The following is a 17,753-nucleotide window of genomic DNA, read 5'->3' on the forward strand; positions in this document are numbered from 1 at the left end:
TCCTCGATGAGAAGGGCTGGATAGAGAAACAAGTGCAATAGGCACCCTGAGTTTACCAACCTTACTGACTGACTCTAAAGTTGTGTTTAGTTAAGAGATTTAAAGAGGGATTAAAAAGAAAAAAAAAAAAGTGTTTGAAATTAAGTGAAATATAAATATATTTTATTTATATTTCATCCATATTTTTTATTTTTCATTCCAAATCTCTCATTCAATCTCTTGACCAAACACAATATCAGAGTTCACACCTTGGGATGGAGGTTAGGTTGCTGCGCCATGCAGGTCCTGTGGGTTGCCTTAGCCCCGAAAAAAAATTAGAGGACTTTTTTCTTCTTCTTTTTTTTTTTTTTTTTGGCTTTTTATCAGTTATAGAATTGTTTTGGAAATGATTTATAAGTTGACTTTTTATTTATTACAAAAAAATGTATAAAAAAGTAAAAAATAATGTAACTCAAATAAATTAATAAGTTTACTTTTTTTTTTTTAATACATTTCAAAGGAGGCCATAGAATACCATTATAGATACCATATATAACTTAACCTATACATTTAGGCCTAGTTTGGGAAGTTTGAGAAAAGTAAAAAAGTTAAAAAGTTACTCAAAAAGTTAAAAAGTTAATACTATTCACCAAAAGTCAACAATTACGGCTGCACAACTCCCAATTCTAATTTTCCTCTACAAACTAATTTTTATAATTTTTTATTATACATTTTTCTATAAAAAATCAAAAAATTAACCCAAATATCCATATTTTTTCTCTCAACTTTTTAGTCCAAAAATACAAAAAGTACACTTATTTAGGACATCCCAAACAACCCTTTACAATGATTTTAATATGTCAATAATTATTACTAGCAGGAGTAGTCAAGTTCTACACTTCTCTCATGAAAAAAAATAGAGAAAGGAAAAAATATGATAAAAAGAAGAAAAGGTAGTGCCTTTACTCAACTATAATTATCTATCACACTCCTACAAAAAGTTTTTTTTTTTTTTTCGGATTATTTTAATTACAGAAGACATTAAAGAGTCTATTAATTTGTATAATATGTTTGTGAAAGTAGGTTGGAATGATGGTGGCTCCGTGTGTAAGAGAAATTGCAAAAGTGAGGAGTGCGTAGAGATGGCCAAAAAAAAAAAAAAAAAAAAAAATGAAAAAGCGAAATTCAAATTTACACATTAATTTTAATTTTTACAGTTTTGTGTATATGTAAGCTTTTCAAATTGCTACAATATATAAAGGTTTTAGGAATTAAATTTTCTTTTGTCTAAAAAAGTAAAAATCTTGTTATAAAAGATATTTGAAAATCAATTATTATCGTCACGGGTGTCATCGGTAAAATATCGTTCTGAAAAGTTAAAAAAGTGACTTTTAGAATCTTTTTGAAAATGTTGCCAATAAATAAAATTTTAAGGATGAAAAAATTTGGTGCAAAAAAAGTTTAATTTTTTAGACAAATTTTGGTCACAAAAGGATTGTAATTTATTAATAAATGTTTATTTTCGTTATTAAAAATAAATAATGATTTTTTTTTATAACTAAATATTTCATTCTTAGAAAGTGATTTTGCCTATAAATTTTATATTTAAAAATCCTAATTTATTATATTTTCAAGTTGATAAAACAAGAATGGAAATTCTATTATACACACCTGATAAAAAGGTACGTATCATGTCACTACAGTAAATTAAGATTTTAAAAATAAAAATTTAGTGACAAAATTAATTTTTAACAAAAAAATATTTTAATCCCCAAAATATCATTATCATATTTTAAAAATTTTGTCACGGATTTTTTATTTATTTATTTATTTTACTTTTCTTGGCTGAAATCCGCCTGTTTTTATAACAAAAGTCTCAACTTTTAGGGATGAAAAAGTTGGTTGTTAAAATTCTTATATACTTTAATGTATGTATCTCTAGTTTCTATCATTGGATTTAAAAATATGAGTCTTAATAATTAATCATACTCAAATTAATTCTTAACCAACAGTGATTACTTTGATCACAATCAAAATTACCATATTAAAGTAGTATATTTTAAGACATAAACAAGTATCAAAATATGTGATCTAACCAATTTTGATTTAACAATTTAAGATATGGAGTCACTACTAATTACTATGGCCCTTCGATACAGCAACCTTTGTTGAGTTCATTGAGAACTCATTTTCATTATTTGAATAGTTCATTAATTTTATAAAATTTATTGAAAATATTATGCATTCAAAAAATGAATCTGGTTGCATATTGATAGCAACATGATTGTCATTTAGTTATTTATTAAAAAAATCTATTCAAAAAATTACGTTTGTTGATTTTTTTAAAGACAAATGTGACTCAATTATATAATTATAAATATTTAATTAATTAATTTTTTTGTATGTCAATACCTCTAAATATAAAATAAATAATTTAAATCATACTGTGTCAAAGAGCACCACAGTGGCTCCAATCTCAACATTTGCTAGTCACACCAGCACAATCTCAAATCCCACAATATTTCATAATCAACACTAATTTAAATCGTAAGAAGCATAGAACATGGGTGGATGATTAGTGATCTACTGAACTTTTTCACCGAGGTCACCCATATGCCAGACTGCACAAAGCACACAATCACACAAAACCAAAAACCAGATCATAGGCCATACCAGCATGGCCTCCATTACTTTACCCCCAAGAGGAAAATTGCAAACAAGTATTTAAAAAAAGTCTACTTTCCTTCAGTTTTAGATCAGATTAAGGATATTGTTAAGTTTATATCATGTGTTTCGTTTTGATAATTTGAACCGTTTAATGTGTAGAACTTATCGAGTATTATATGCTTGTACAAAATTATGTTGATTGCATATCGATAGCTAAGTGATCAAATCAATTTTATATAAAAAAAAAATAGACTGTAAAAAAATAAACAGTTGACAAAAATTTAATCTGATGAAACAATTAACGTGATTTTTTACAAATATATAAAACTTAACAAATATTACACATTAAACAATTAAAATTATTAAAACGAGACTCATGATATCCTTTATAGATTTAATAATACCTTCTAATCCCATTTAGAACGGGTGAAAAACCCGTCCCCATTTAAAAATAGCTAAGCCTCATCTCCTAGCCTTTTTTTAACATTATTACCGAACATGCTAATTTTTTCTAGAAGTCAGTGAGGGATGATGAGATGTCATATTTCAAAGATTCTTCATGTGCCCTCCCTTCTCTCTCTCTCTCTCTCTCTCCTCTCCTTTTCTCTCTCTCATCAAGTTGAGCTCCTCCAGCGCCACTATATAAACCTCTCTCATTGATCATCTCTTCATCCCATTTTCTCTTGCTTTTGCTTCATTTTTAGTGTTTTTTGTGCTTCAAGCTACACTATCCCTTCAGGTGAAAATGGCCACAGTTGAGGTAACTCAAACTCCAACAATTTTTATTTTGGAGGTTTGATTAATATAAGATCTAAATTTGCGTGCTTCTCTTATAAACGCAACCTGTCTAATCCTCTTAGAGCTCTCTTAGTAAAAGCCCTCTTTCTTCTTAATTTTGTTTTTTTTAACCAACTAGGCCTACTCTAATTGGTCACTATGGTTTTCTTAGAGTTTAATCCAAGAAGGTTATGGGTTCAATTCCCCTTGAGAGATTGAATTAAGAGAGTACAAGTACTTAGGTGCTTTGCTGAGGGTGCGGAGATTTTTTCTCATAAGTACTAATCTAACAACTAACATTAACCGGTAAAAAAAAAAATGTTTTCTTTTATTCTACAATTAATCTTTCTGCTAAAAATTTGTTTGTACGATATCGATATTGATTAATTCATAGCCTCCACATAGCTCTTCTTCTTTCTCCCTCCTAACCCAATTCATTAAAACTGTTGTCTTGGATCCAACGATAATACAGGAAATAATATGGAGTCAACTTCAGTAATTTGAATCACGCAAAACAATTCATGGAATCAAAAAAAACCATGCTACTTTAAATAAGAAATTAAGATCAAGATTGCTATTATATAAATAAAGTATATCTTTTGCTCGTTCTTATCTAAAATATCATTGGATAATCCATCCACCATGCTTGTTATACCCTATTTTCGTGGGATTAATGTGGCAAGTTATGAATTTTATTGACAAAAATTATTGAGTCATGTAGGCAATACAAATTACTCAATCCAGTGATATTTTTAAAGTAATAAATCACTTAGATTATGTATTAATTTATTTTTATTTCTATTTTTAAATGATAAGATCAAATTCTGCCAAATCATTCTGTACAAATTTTATGTTTAGTTTTTTTGGGTGTATTAAGCTGCATAAGCACTATTAATCTCGAGTTTGTAGATGTATATATATATTTACTATAACTAGTTCTTCAGTAGATGTGTAGTTAATATGATTTGTATCAATCTAATAATCTAATTACCATTTTTGAAGGAAAGAAATTAGTATTTCACTAATTATTCCCTTATTATTGGATCATTATTCAGGTTGTGTCAGCTACATCAGCACTTTCAGAGGAGAGCACTAAAGAGGAGCCAACCAAGGCTGAAGAGACAACAACCACAGAAGAGGCAGTGGCTCCACCACCACCAACAGCGGCTGAGCCACCAGCAGAAGAAGAGAAGGTAACAGAAACAGCCGCCGCACCAGAGGAACCAGCTGCTCCAGAACCCGAAGCCCCGGCCGCTGAAGTTGAGGCCAAGGAGGAGAAGGCTGTGGAAGAAGTAGCTGAGGTGGTGGCAACCGAAGAAGAGCTGGTTGTAGAGAAGAAAGAAGAGGTGAGTACTCCTAAGGTGGCACCAGAGCCAGTTGAGGAGGAAGTAAAAGAAATTACAGAGTCTGTCAAGGCACCCGAGCCGGTGATTGAAGCTCCTAAAGATGAAGTTGTTGTTGAAAAGGAAGAAGAAAAACCAGTTGAAGCTGAACAGAAAGTTGAAGCAGAAGCAACGGCTGAGAAAACTGAGTAGTAAAAAGCTTATGGAAGTGTTTTGCTTTGGCTTTTAGTGAAAGGTTTGTGCATGTAGTAAAGGGCATGTTAGGTTTTCATCATGTTGTTGTGTTAAAGTTAAGAGTTTGGTCCAATAAGGGTAGTTTGGTAATATGGGGCTTGGAATCTAGAAAATGAATGGGACCCATGTGGATCCCACTTGGATCGTATGTAGCCAATGCCGACCTGCCACGTGGAAAGATGTATGAGAGGGATTTATTTTGATACGTGCCACATGGGGCATGGTTATTGGTTTTGAGACGGTCTGGTTAGGTCTGTAATGATGCTTGTATGTTGATACACAAGATGTGTTATGTTATTTTGGATTATTATATATGATGTTGTAGCACTTAATTAACCCCCCCTAATTATTAATAAGATTGATCGCATATGTTTACAAATATTCATTTGTGCAAAATCACCCAATATATATGCATAAACAATATTCAACGATTAACCATTCAAAAAAGTTCATCAACACTAAAGTTGTGTTAGGGATGAATTTAAGATTCTAATATTGGAAGGCAAAGATACATATAATTGTAAATTAAAAAATTTTCTCAAATTTTATTAAAACATAATATCCCCTATTCTTAATTAAAAAAACGATTTGTGTTTGGATCAACATATCCTGCATAGCTATAGACATCGTTCTCTCCTTCTACCAATTCAAGTGATTACAAATCTACTCTTTTATACACCTAAACAATTCATGTTTTAATCACCTAATAATTGATTAGTTGACCCAACTCAGTTCGTTTGCAATCCTAACTTTAAGAAATTACATTATGCTACTATTATTATTACTATTATTGATATAATTGTATAGTATTTAAAAGTAAAAAATAAACATTCATTTAAACAAAAAGTGAGAATTAATTTTCAAAGGACAGTGCTAACTGCAACTTGCAACATTCAAACGGCCCATACGGGGAAAACATTGCAGAGGGCTCAGGTGAATTTACATCGGTGGATGCGGTGAAAATGTGGGCGGACGAGAAACCAAAGTATGACCACAATTCGAATTCATGTGTTGGAGGAGACACTGCAGGATGCCTACATTACACTCAAATTGTTTGGCGCAACACAGCACAAATTGGTTGTGCTAGAGTTCAGTGTCAGAATGAATGGTGGTTTGTCACTTGTAACTATTATCCACTGGGAAATTATGTGGGTCAACGTCCTTACTAAGATGTTTTTTTTTGGCTTACAAACGGATGTACTACGAAGCGATGAAACTTTGAAATCTGAAACATAACTCATTTGAGTAATATTAAGGGATGCCTATGTTACACTCAAATTGTTTGGTGCAGCACAACCCAAATTAGTTGTGCTAGAGTTTAGTGTCGGAATGAATGGTGGTTTGTCAATTGTAACTATTATCCACTGAGAAATTATGTGGGTCAACGTCCTTACTAAGATATTTTTTTTGTTTTTTTCCCCCCTTATTTTTTTGTCTTACAAACGGATGTACTACAAAGTAATGAAACTTTCACTACAAGAAAAGTGAGCATAAAATACGGAACTTTTTGCGATGGTGTGTATACCGTCACAAAAAGTGGTCTTTAGCAACGACATATGAAGCTGTCTCAAATAATGTTTTCTGCGACGGCAGTTTCCCCGTCGTTAATAAGCACACAACAAAAAGTCACTTAAATACGGAAGTATTCGCGACGACACTATGTACCATCTGTAGACGTCCCCGAACGTCCCGGGAGGGAATCCCGCTTTGTTCATTGGGGCTGACTACAGTTTGGACTCAATGTCAAGGTCCTGTATCTAATCTCGCGGAACACAATGCAAGACCGATGAATCATCAAAGAGTCCAAATCCGGTAAATTGTTTTGAAAAACTAATTTTTAGAAAGAAGTGCCAAACATGGACTACTTTGCCAGATGTAGAATCGCCACCTAAATATTTTATTTTGAGAGAATTTAGGAAACCCTGGCTCGTGCCTAAGGCCACGTGTCTGTCATCACCAAAGTTGCCTCGGCTCGGAAACTTGGGTACGATTAGGGAAGGTCACTTCGTAAGCACCCCCGCTCGCCCGATTAAAGATCAGCCTCTACTAACCATGTTATCGAGTTTTGAAAACATTATGTGCTCTTATTCCGGTTATTAGCCTAGAATTACTATGTGATGCACACAACATACAAGTATAGACTAGATCGTTTGAGTTGGAACAAAACATTTCATGTTTGTTTATTTGAAAGATGGTTTGATGGTGCTACTCGCAAGTAGGCTAAGACGTGGATTTGCCACCCTCAAGTGGGCTTAAGAAAACATGATTTTGCCACTCTCAAGTGGGCTTAAAACTCTCAATTGGTGAATTGTTCCAATTCAAATAACCCAACCTTCACCCACAGGCATTCAGACAGTTATATCACATAAGCAAATAACCTCATGGTAAGCATGCTATCATGGCAGTCACTCACACGCATGCAAGGATACTAAAGCATAAATACTTACCGAGTACTCCAAGCCAAAGAAAGAAGCTAATTAGAAATCATGCATGAATCCTAACTATGCTGAAATACCTAATGCAACACATGCAAAAATGCAACTAAGATAGGCTCGGCTATTCTAAAATGACATATGAAATGCAATAACTGATACACGTATTCAACTCGGAATTGAAATACAATGCAGTTAGTATGATGCGCCGAGCCCGGTGCATGCAAGACAGATAAATTGATGCAAACATGCGAGCATAAGTATGCTAATTGAAACGTGCCCTAAACTAACCATCATAAGCTGGTAAATAAAAGGGAGAAAGACATGGGGTTGGAAAGCATGCATCATACACACGCGCACACTTATTACAACATTGCCCTTCTCGGAGGGTCTGAATGAATAGTACAAAATAAACTAGCTAATCTAAGCTAATTAAACTAATTATTACACAACATTAATTAATTAACGAATTAACTAAGTAAGGAAACTAGCATGCAAATTAAACAAAATGGACTGCCTCAGCTCTGTTCTGAATGATAGGGATGCATGCATGCTCAAGTCGCCTTGTCGGGAAATCCATCGCGATGACCCGATTTGCCTCTGCTTGCAACTGGTCTCAGAACACTATATAAAGCTCCAGAAGGCTGCTGACCAGTTTTTGCTCTTGGTTTTCGGTTTGCTACAACAGAGAGCGAGAAAGGGGCGTGGCAAAGTATTTTCAACATATGTGTGCATGACCACTCTCTCCATCATTTCATAAGCTCCAAGGATTGTAGTCCTCGATCCTTGTGCCACCAATCACGCATCTCGATGCATGACGGCCGAGGAGTTGGATTGCACGACTCAATGTAAAATGAATGCACATATAAACACAACAAGGCCTAAACTTCATCATGGGTAATCCGGAGTGTCGGCGATCGAGAATTGAGGCACGTTTCGTCACTTGGAGTACGAAACGTCCCTCGTTTCCTGTGTTTGGACTAAACCCTATTCTAAACACAATGCAATATACATGACATACACAATACGACTAGCATGCAACCCTAAACGCAATGCAACCTAATCATGCTAGCATGCGAGGGATGATTATGCAAACATGCAACTAGCATATACAATGCTATGAACTAAGAATGGCGTATTCAATGCACATGAACTATATGGCATATGCAATGCACATACGAAGATGGACATGCACGAAGACATGAACACGGCATACACAATGCGACGATCAAGCATGCGACAACATGGATATGGCATACATAATGCATGATGGACTTAAACTAAAATGAATGGGCCTCAGCCACACTCAAATTAGTAGCCATACATGATGAAAATGAAGTAACAACACACAGGCAAACATGCACAAATGCAAGGGACCAAACCTAAGGCACAAAGTGCAACTCCACCAAAGCATGGTAAGCATGAAATATGACATACAATCACATATTTTTCAGCTCTGAAATGGCATGCAAGATGGTCCTGAATCATGTAAACACCTCACACAATGCATGCTAGATGGCCCAAATACTGAAACTAGTGAAGTGGATTACACTATAGGCATGCAAAGCAATACTCAAATGGCCAAACCAGCCCCAAACAGTCCCTATGCAGGCCAAAACAATAGCAAATATGGACTAAAATGATGGCTCGCAAAGTATGGAAATGAAACTCATGCAATAGTCCAAAATTGAGGTATTCATGCATAACTCTCAAACACATTTAAAGAGTGGAAAATATGGGAATATGGCATACATATAAGCTCTGAAATATGATTCACAATGATGCCAAAACATAGAAACACCTCAAAATATGCATGCAATAGGCTTCAAAACTTAAAGCTAGACAAGGGTATTGAACTACAACCATGCATAGAAACCATCATTCGACCATGAGACCCAAAAAAAGAGCTAAGGCAGTCCAAAACATGCACAAAATCAGTTTAAGGCATGGCCAAAAGTGCAAGAATCAAAGGCCAAAATAGCATGCAATGTAAGTTAGTAAAGAGGATTTGCACTACAAGCATGTGAAGCAATCAAGAGGCCACTAAACTAGCAAAATTCAGAGGTATGACATGCCAAATAAAGCCCAAAACCCCACTGAAACATGGTTAATGCATGCAAGAATGAGATGCTCCTTTGATATGCTATGAAGAGGGTTATTCTACACATGCAAGATGGACATCCAATATGGAAAAACAAGCTCTGGACAGAGCCTATGTAGGTCCTAAAACTCATCAAAAATGGCCTGAAACATGGCTTGGAAGCATGCAAATAAGGGCTCCTTTGTAAGGCCAAAAATGCTAGAAAACAAAACACGGAGAGAGAGGGTCACCCCTCTCTGATTTTGGCACTCAAAACAGCATGCTAGCCACTGAAAATCCACTGGATTTCAATGGCTAAAAATCCAAACAAAGGCCAACACAAATGCTCTAAGGCATGGCTCAAAACAAGATAAAATGAAGCATGCAAGGGGGTAGATGACCCCCAACAGAAAAATGATCTTAAATAAACATGTTAAGGGCCTCAAAATAAGACTTTTTTCAGTTTACACCAAAGCTCAAATATGCTTGCAAGTATATCTAAAAGATGAAGCAAAATAAAGCCTTAAAAGGAAGAAAGTGTGTTACCCTTGTAGCACAAAAGGACCAGCAACCTCTGGACCACAAAGACAGCCTCTCAACCTCTGAAAATGGCCTCCAAGATGCTTAGAGTGATGGTGGAGGGGTTAGGTTGGGAGATGGTATGCAAAGGTGCAAGAACCATGCACTTTTTCAGCTTGGATGTAGAGACATAGAGGGAGAAGTCTTGTATGCCTTAGACAAATTTTTTTTTTAACCCTCTACAAGGAAGGGGAGCCCTTCCTTTATAGACAAGAGGGACTAAAGCTTCTCCTAGAAGCTTAAAACCAAGGGCAAACATCCTCCATACACGTGTATGGAGGATGCAGTCTGTGCCTCCTAGCTGGCACAACTAGAATCAACTCACTGAGACAAAATTGATGGGAGCTGGCCGACCAGTTCAAGTGGTCGGCTGACCATTTGCCCTGGTCAGCCGACCAGGATCAAAAGGTTCAAGTGGTCGGCAGCCTCCCATGGTGGTCTCCACATGAAATGCAAGCAAGTGGTATTATGGAAGACTAGTAAATGTAGCCCCAAAACCAAGGAGACCAGCTTCCTATCAAGAAAATCGGCCGGTGAAGAGAAAGGTGGTCTCCAAGGAGAAAAGGTGGTCTCCCATCCTTGTACCACCTTCCAAACAATGAAAACAGGGTCCATGCCAAAAATGAACCAAGACGGATGCAAAACGAGGGTTTGAGGGCCAAAACGCGCAGCTGGGTGCCCCGAAAACTGACTGTTAAGCATCGAAAGTGGCGTGCGACCACGAAGGTGGTCTCCTGGCCCATAGTGTCCCTCTAGAGAGAGGAAACAATGTGTGTACCAAAAACTGGAGCAAATGGAGAAAGTTAAGCGGTCCCGAACCGAGGCGTACGGCCGACGGCTTCGAAAATCGGAAACTGGTCTCCAAATGGGAACAGTGGTCTACGACCACGAAAAGTAGCCTACGGCCACTGAGATATGGTCTACGAGACCTCTCCCTTCCTTCAGGAAGAGAAAACAGAACCTGGTTTGCAAACCAAGGCAAAACACAAAAGAGTCCCGAAGTCTGGAGACAAGGCTCTCAGCCGAGACTCTGTAACCTTAGAACGAGCACAACATGCGCAATTATCGAGCACTCAATCGATGACGTCTGAGTCTTAAGATCGGTCAAAAATGGGGTGTCTACACTGTCGCAAAAACTTTTTTTTGAGACGGGTGAAATTTACCGTCGCAAATAGTGGACTTTGTGACAAGAATTCTTTGTCGCAAAAAAAACCCTTATTAAAACGACATCGTTTTATAAATGGATTTGATCATTTGTGTAACGCCCTCAAAATTAACCCATTATATATCATTGACATGCATTATTTAAAGAAGACAATTTATTAATTCATTCATCAGAGTATTACCAAATAAAGTATTACATGTATCATCGAATAAAATGCCCTACAGGCTTACATCTTTCCAAGCCAACACTTGGACACAAAAAAATATGAGTTCTAACTCAATACAAAAAAAAACCCTAGGCTTGAATGTTTACATGTACTAATAATTAAAGACAATTAACTAAAAGTAGTCTTCTTCAACCCAGAAGCCAGACCCTCCCAAGCTAAGTCCTTGGAGGTAGTTTATCACCTGAACCTGAAAATGATGTTCCCATAAAGGGTGAGCCACAGCCCAGTAGAAATATACTAAACCACATATAAGCAATGAATAAAGCAATAGCATTCAACAGATGGTTAACCAAGATAATCAATTACTTCATTTTACAGTCTCATGACACTATTGTCTAAGATACGTTTTACTTTCCAATTTTATCAACATGGCTCAGAACCTGGCCAAACTTACAACAGTGAATCACATATATAATATTCACATCCTTCCAATATCAACAAACAAATGAGACTCAAGCTCAAATCAAACACTTCATACTTCCAGATTGATACACATTTTAGTGCTGTATCAATAAAACACTTCTATATAAATAAGCACACATAAAAGTGATGCTAATGGAGTCCATCCCCTATCTCCTCCCAAACAAAATCCGGTTTAGAGGTCCATCCCCTATCTTCCCCTAAACCGTGGAGTACATCCCCTATCTCCTCCCACACACAAAACAATGTATGCAAATGCAATGCTCAATCAATACACGTATTTTCTGTATCAATGCCATAGTCAAAATTAATGACTTAACCAATGTGATTAGTTTTAGTTATTCCTAATCCACATGCAATGTCTACAACAATCACGACTATCCTCCACCGATAGCCCAAAACAGTTATTTCTAAACTGAAAAATAACTATGTCAACAATTCAATAGACAAATGATACCAATTACCCAATTACGCCATTTAATCAATGAATTCCCCAATTCCATGAATTTAACCCTCTTTTCCAAATTCCATGAATTACTTATACAAATTAATTCAATAATACAACTAGGGTTTTTCCCAAAATTTACCAAAGTATCCCCAACATGTTAAAATACCAAAACTTAGAACAAAACCTATAAAATGGAGTAGGAAATCCCTACCTTGAAGAAAATAACCCGAATGGAGAAGATAGAGATGAATGCCCAAATTCCAATGTGCTCCAAATCACCAAATGTTCAGATTAAATGAAAGCCCTCAACCCACTCTATCTTTTTAATGAAGGATCTAGGATAGAAACACACCCTAAGTGGATCAAATCTAAGAGAGAAGGTGAATAGGGAGAGAGAGAAGTCGGACCTAGGGTTTGGAATCAAAAAGAATATGAAAAAGACTGATCAAAACCCGCTGTTGCGTATATAAACTGGACAGGCTCGCTCGAGCGAAGACTTGGTCGCTCGAGCGACCAGACACAGAGAAACTACGCTCGAGCCAAGGAAGCCTTGCTCGAGCCAACAAGCCAAAAGCTCGCTCGAGCGAAAGAAAGCTCGATCGAGCGAAGAACTCAAACCCTCAGGTCTATAACCAGACACACGCTCGAGCGAAGGAACAATTGCTCGAGCGAAGAACGAACTAACTCGCTCGAGCGAAGAAAAGCTCGCTCGAGCCAAGAATGTAAAGCTACAGGTCCAAACCAGACACAAACTCTCGCTCGAGCTACCAAACCCCGGCTCGAGCGAAGAACCAAAAACAACAGCTCGCTCGAGCGACAAACTCCTCGCTCGAGCGAAGATCCAAAATACTGGACAGCAACACTTGATTTCTAAACCCAACCAACCTGAAACAAACCTGCCCAACACATCCTATAATTCCAAATGAGAAATAAGGGACAACAACAACCGTTATACAATGACAGAATCTACGGAACCTAAGTCCGGATACAATAATCAAATGGGAGAAGGCCAGGGTCGCTATAACCTCCCCCCCTTCAAAGAATTTCGTCCCCGAAATTAAGCATAAGTTTTTGAAAACAGATTCCTCTCTTTTTTTTTACAATTCATTAGTAAACATCTTGACCCAAAACTGGTCATTTCATCTCTTTATCAAGAGGCATTTCACATTATACATATAACACAACATATATCTCAACCTGTGTCATTATTATGCATTATTCCTTTCGATGTTAACAATTCCCATATCATATTCAATCGCATGATATATACAACCCATTCAACAATGTACTCAACAGATGCAATATTACACTAAACTTCTATAATGAAGCAAGTTTCAAGATACATCCATGTACCAATACAAACTCAATGTTTTACAGCTTAAGACATAAATAAAGCTCTTAAGTTCAACAATAAAACAGAATCTAATTATAAGATTACAAATCAACAAACATGTCCGGATATTTTTCGCGGACTTCTAACTCACGTTCCCAAGTGGCTTCTTCCACTCCGTGGTGTTTCCACAAAACTTTGACCAAAGGGATGGTTTTGCCTCGCAAAACTTGATCCCGCCTATCCAAGACCCGAACCGGTCTCTCCTTATACGAGACATCTACATCAACCACTAAATCGGTCCAATCCAACACATGTGATGGATCTGGCTCATACTTCCGAAGCATACTCACATGAAACACGTCATGTACTCCGGACAACTGCGGCGGCAAAGCTAAACGATAAGCAGCCTCGCCAATCCTCTCAAGGATCTCAAACGGACCAATGAACTGAGGGGACAACTTCCCACTCTTCCCAAACCTCATCAAACCCCGTCTAGGTGATATCTTCAGAAAGACATGATCACCCATCTCGAATACCAAAGGTCTCCTCCTACGGTCCGCATAAGATTTCTGACGACTCTGTGCTGTAACAAGCCTCTTACGGAGAAGCTCAACTTTCTCCGTCGTTTCCCTCACCAACTCCGGACCCAACAGAGGTGCATCACCCACCTCAGCCCAACAAACAGGAGATCTACACGGTCGGCCATACAAGGCCTCAAATGGTGCCATACCGATACTAGACTGGAAACTGTTGTTGTAGGCAAACTCCACCAACGGCAAGTGCCTCTCCCACGATCCACTAAAGTCTAGAACACAACCCCGAAGCATATCCTCAAGTATCTGAATAGTACGCTTGGACTGTCCGTCAGTCTGAGGATGATAAGCCGTGCTAAAGGTCAACTTAGTGCCTAAGGCACTCTGCAAACTCTGCCACAACCTGGCAGTAAAACGAGGATCTCTATCTGAAACGATCGTCACTGGGACCCCGTGCAATCTCACTATGTCCCGAATGTACAAGTCGGCAAGATGATCTACCGAATCTCTCACGCGCATAGGAATGAAGTGCGCCGACTTAGTCAACCGGTCTACAACCACCCAAATAGCATCACTACCCCGCTGAGTCCTCGGAAGACCCACAACGAAGTCCATAGTGACGTGTTCCCACTTCCACTCAGCAATAGGCAAGGGTTGCAACAAACCCGCTGGCCTCTGATGTTCAGCCTTCACTTGCTGACAAGTAAGGCACTTAGACACGAAAGCTGCCACATCTCTCTTCATACCCCGCCACCAGAACTGGCAACCCAAATCCCGATACATCTTAGTGCCCCCCGGATGCACCGCAAGACGTGAATGATGAAACTCTCGGAGTACCTCCTCTCGGCAAGACTCCGGCACAAACGGACGGTCTCGGTATCTCACACTCAGGTCGGAATACACCGTCAAACCCTTCTCAACTTTCCCACCGGAAATCTTCTCACGGAGAGATTCTACCTCAAGGTCACCTCTCTGAGCCTCTAACACTCGAGTTACAAGTGTAGGCCGTGCAACAACAGAAAACAAGGCTGCAGCCTCAATGGATTCGCCCAGAAGTAAATCAAACTCCCCAAGTGCACCCAACATCTCCCATTCTCGGATGGCTATACTAGCTATGTCACCAATAGGTTTCCTGCTAAGGGCATCGGCCACCACATTGGCCTTTCCCGGATGATAATGCAACTCAAAGTCATAATCCTCTATAAATTCCATCCACCTCCTCTGCCTCAAGTTCAAATCTTTCTGTGTAAACAAATATTTCAGACTCTTATGATCCGAGAACACCTCGAACCTCTCACCATAAAGATAATGCCTCCAAATCTTCAAAGCAAATATCACAGCTGCTAACTCTAGATCATGCGTAGGGTAATTCTGCTCGTGAATTTTCAACTGACGTGAACCATAGGCAACTACTTTCCCTTCTTGCATTAATACACAACCCAGACCCTCTCGTGAGGCGTCACAATAGACTGCATAACCCAACCCTCTCTCTGGAATAATCAATACTGGGGCGGTAGTCAGTCTAACTTTCAACTCCTGAAACGACTTTTCACAAGTCTCACTCCATACAAATTTGACTCCCTTCCGAGTCAGTCTAGTCAACGATGATGCTAACCTGGAGAAATCTTTCACAAACCAACGGTAATACCCAGCTAATCCCAGAAAACTGCGGATCTCAAATACACTCTTAGGCTGTGCCCAATCCTGCACTGCCTCTACCTTGGATGTATCAACAGACACTCCTTCACCGGATACCACATGGCCTAAGAATTTGACTTCCCTCAGCCAGAACTCACACTTCCCAAACTTGGCATACAGCCTATGGGCTCTAAGTAACTCAAGCACCACCCTCAAGTGTGCCTCGTGCTCCTCCTCAGAAGGCGAATAGATAAGGATGTCGTCCACAAAAACGACTACAAACCGATCCAAGAATTCCCGGAAGATCCGGTTCATCAAATCCATAAAAACTGCCGGTGCATTGGTGAGCCCGAATGGCATCACCAAAAACTCATAATGGCCATACCGCGTACGGAATGCCGTCTTCGGAATATCCTCCTCCCTGACCCTCAACTGGTGGTAACCCGATCTCAAGTCTATCTTAGAGAAACAACGGGAACCCTTCAACTGGTCAAACAGATCATCTATACGAGGCATAGGGTACTTATTCTTAACCATAGCCCGATTCAATTTCCGGTAATCTATACAAAGTCTCAAAGCGCCTCCTTTCTTTTTAACAAAGAGGGCTGGTGCTCCCCATGGCGAAACACTAGGACGTATAAAGCCCTTATCTAGCAACTCCTGGAGTTGTATTTTCAACTCAACCAACTTGGCTGGGGCAAAACGATAAGGTGCCATGGAAATCGGCGCCGTGCCGGGCACTAGGTCAATAGAGAACTCAATCTCCCGATGCGGTGGCAAACCTACAAGATCCTCGGGAAAGACATCCGAGTACTCACAAACCACCCTTGGCAACACAATCTGAGTCTCATTATCCTCACTAATCAAAAGGTTAGCAAGTAGCCCACTAAGCTCACTCCTTCCTCGCGGAACATACCCCGGTGGCAACACATCACCAACCCGGTCCCCCAGAAAATGAAAATACTCTCCGCTCACGGTACAACAAGTGACCCTCTGGCGGTAGCAATCAATAACTGCCCGGTATGACGATAACCAGTCCATACCCAAAATAACATCGAAACCCCTCATCGGCATAACTACAAAGGAAAATGGGATTCTATGATAATCAACCTCTATATCACAACCCCTAACACCTTGTTTCAAAATCAATTCACCCCCAAGAGGTGATACTACACATATAGGAGATGCTAGCTGTGCTAACTCCAATTCCAAAACAGATGCAAATGCAGCAGACACAAAGGAATGAGATGCACCCGTATCAATCAAAACATTAGCAACCGAGTTGCAAAACAAGAAGGTACCTCTCACAACTGATGGAGCCGGTACAAGATCCTGCGCGGTAACAGCGTACGCGCGCCCAGACGACCTCTGATCAACCTGCTCACCCCTAGGAGCATAAGATTGCTGCACTGTCTGGGACGATGAAGCCCCCTGATTAGCCCTCGAGGCCTGACCCGACTGAGCTGGCTGCTGACCCTGAATCGGCCTCACACCAGATGCACCAGGTGTGCCACCCAACTGTGGGCAATACCTCTTCATGTGCCCTGGCTGACCACACTGATAACACGAGAGTGGCTGACCTCTACCCTGACTCTGGCTCTGAGATCGAGCCGAAGATGATGCTGCTCTCTGCACTCCTCCCCTTTGAGGACAAACTGGAGACTTGTGGCCCAGCTGGCCACACTTGAAACAGGTAATGTCTCCCTGACTGCCTTTCCCCGAACTAGCACTCGGTACAGGAAAAGTCGATCTAGCAAAGCTACCCTGAGACTGCTGGGGATTAAAACCCTTCTGTCTCCTACCATCACTCTGACTATCTTGACTCCTCTTGGAGCCCTTCTGCCCTTCCTCCTCCTCCTGCATCATGATCTCCATATGGGCTGCAGCATCAACCATACG

The 17,753-nt window shown here is 39.1% G+C and overlaps 1 protein-coding gene across 1 annotated transcript; it reads left to right on the forward strand.

The window, feature by feature from the left end:
- The first annotated feature begins 3,065 nt into the window (after positions 1 to 3,065).
- Positions 3,066 to 5,312, forward strand: LOC114273112 (uncharacterized). The gene is made up of 2 exons (XM_028214873.2): positions 3,066 to 3,406; positions 4,479 to 5,312. The coding sequence occupies exons 1-2, from the start codon at positions 3,392 to 3,394 to the stop codon at positions 4,956 to 4,958; spliced, it is 495 nt and encodes a 164-aa protein (XP_028070674.2). The 5' UTR covers positions 3,066 to 3,391; the 3' UTR covers positions 4,959 to 5,312.
- The last annotated feature ends 12,441 nt before the right edge of the window (positions 5,313 to 17,753 follow it).

This window comes from Camellia sinensis, chromosome 7, assembly GCF_055761805.1.
Source record: "Camellia sinensis isolate YWXY chromosome 7, ASM5576180v1, whole genome shotgun sequence".
Classification (NCBI taxonomy): Eukaryota; Viridiplantae; Streptophyta; class Magnoliopsida; order Ericales; family Theaceae; genus Camellia; species Camellia sinensis.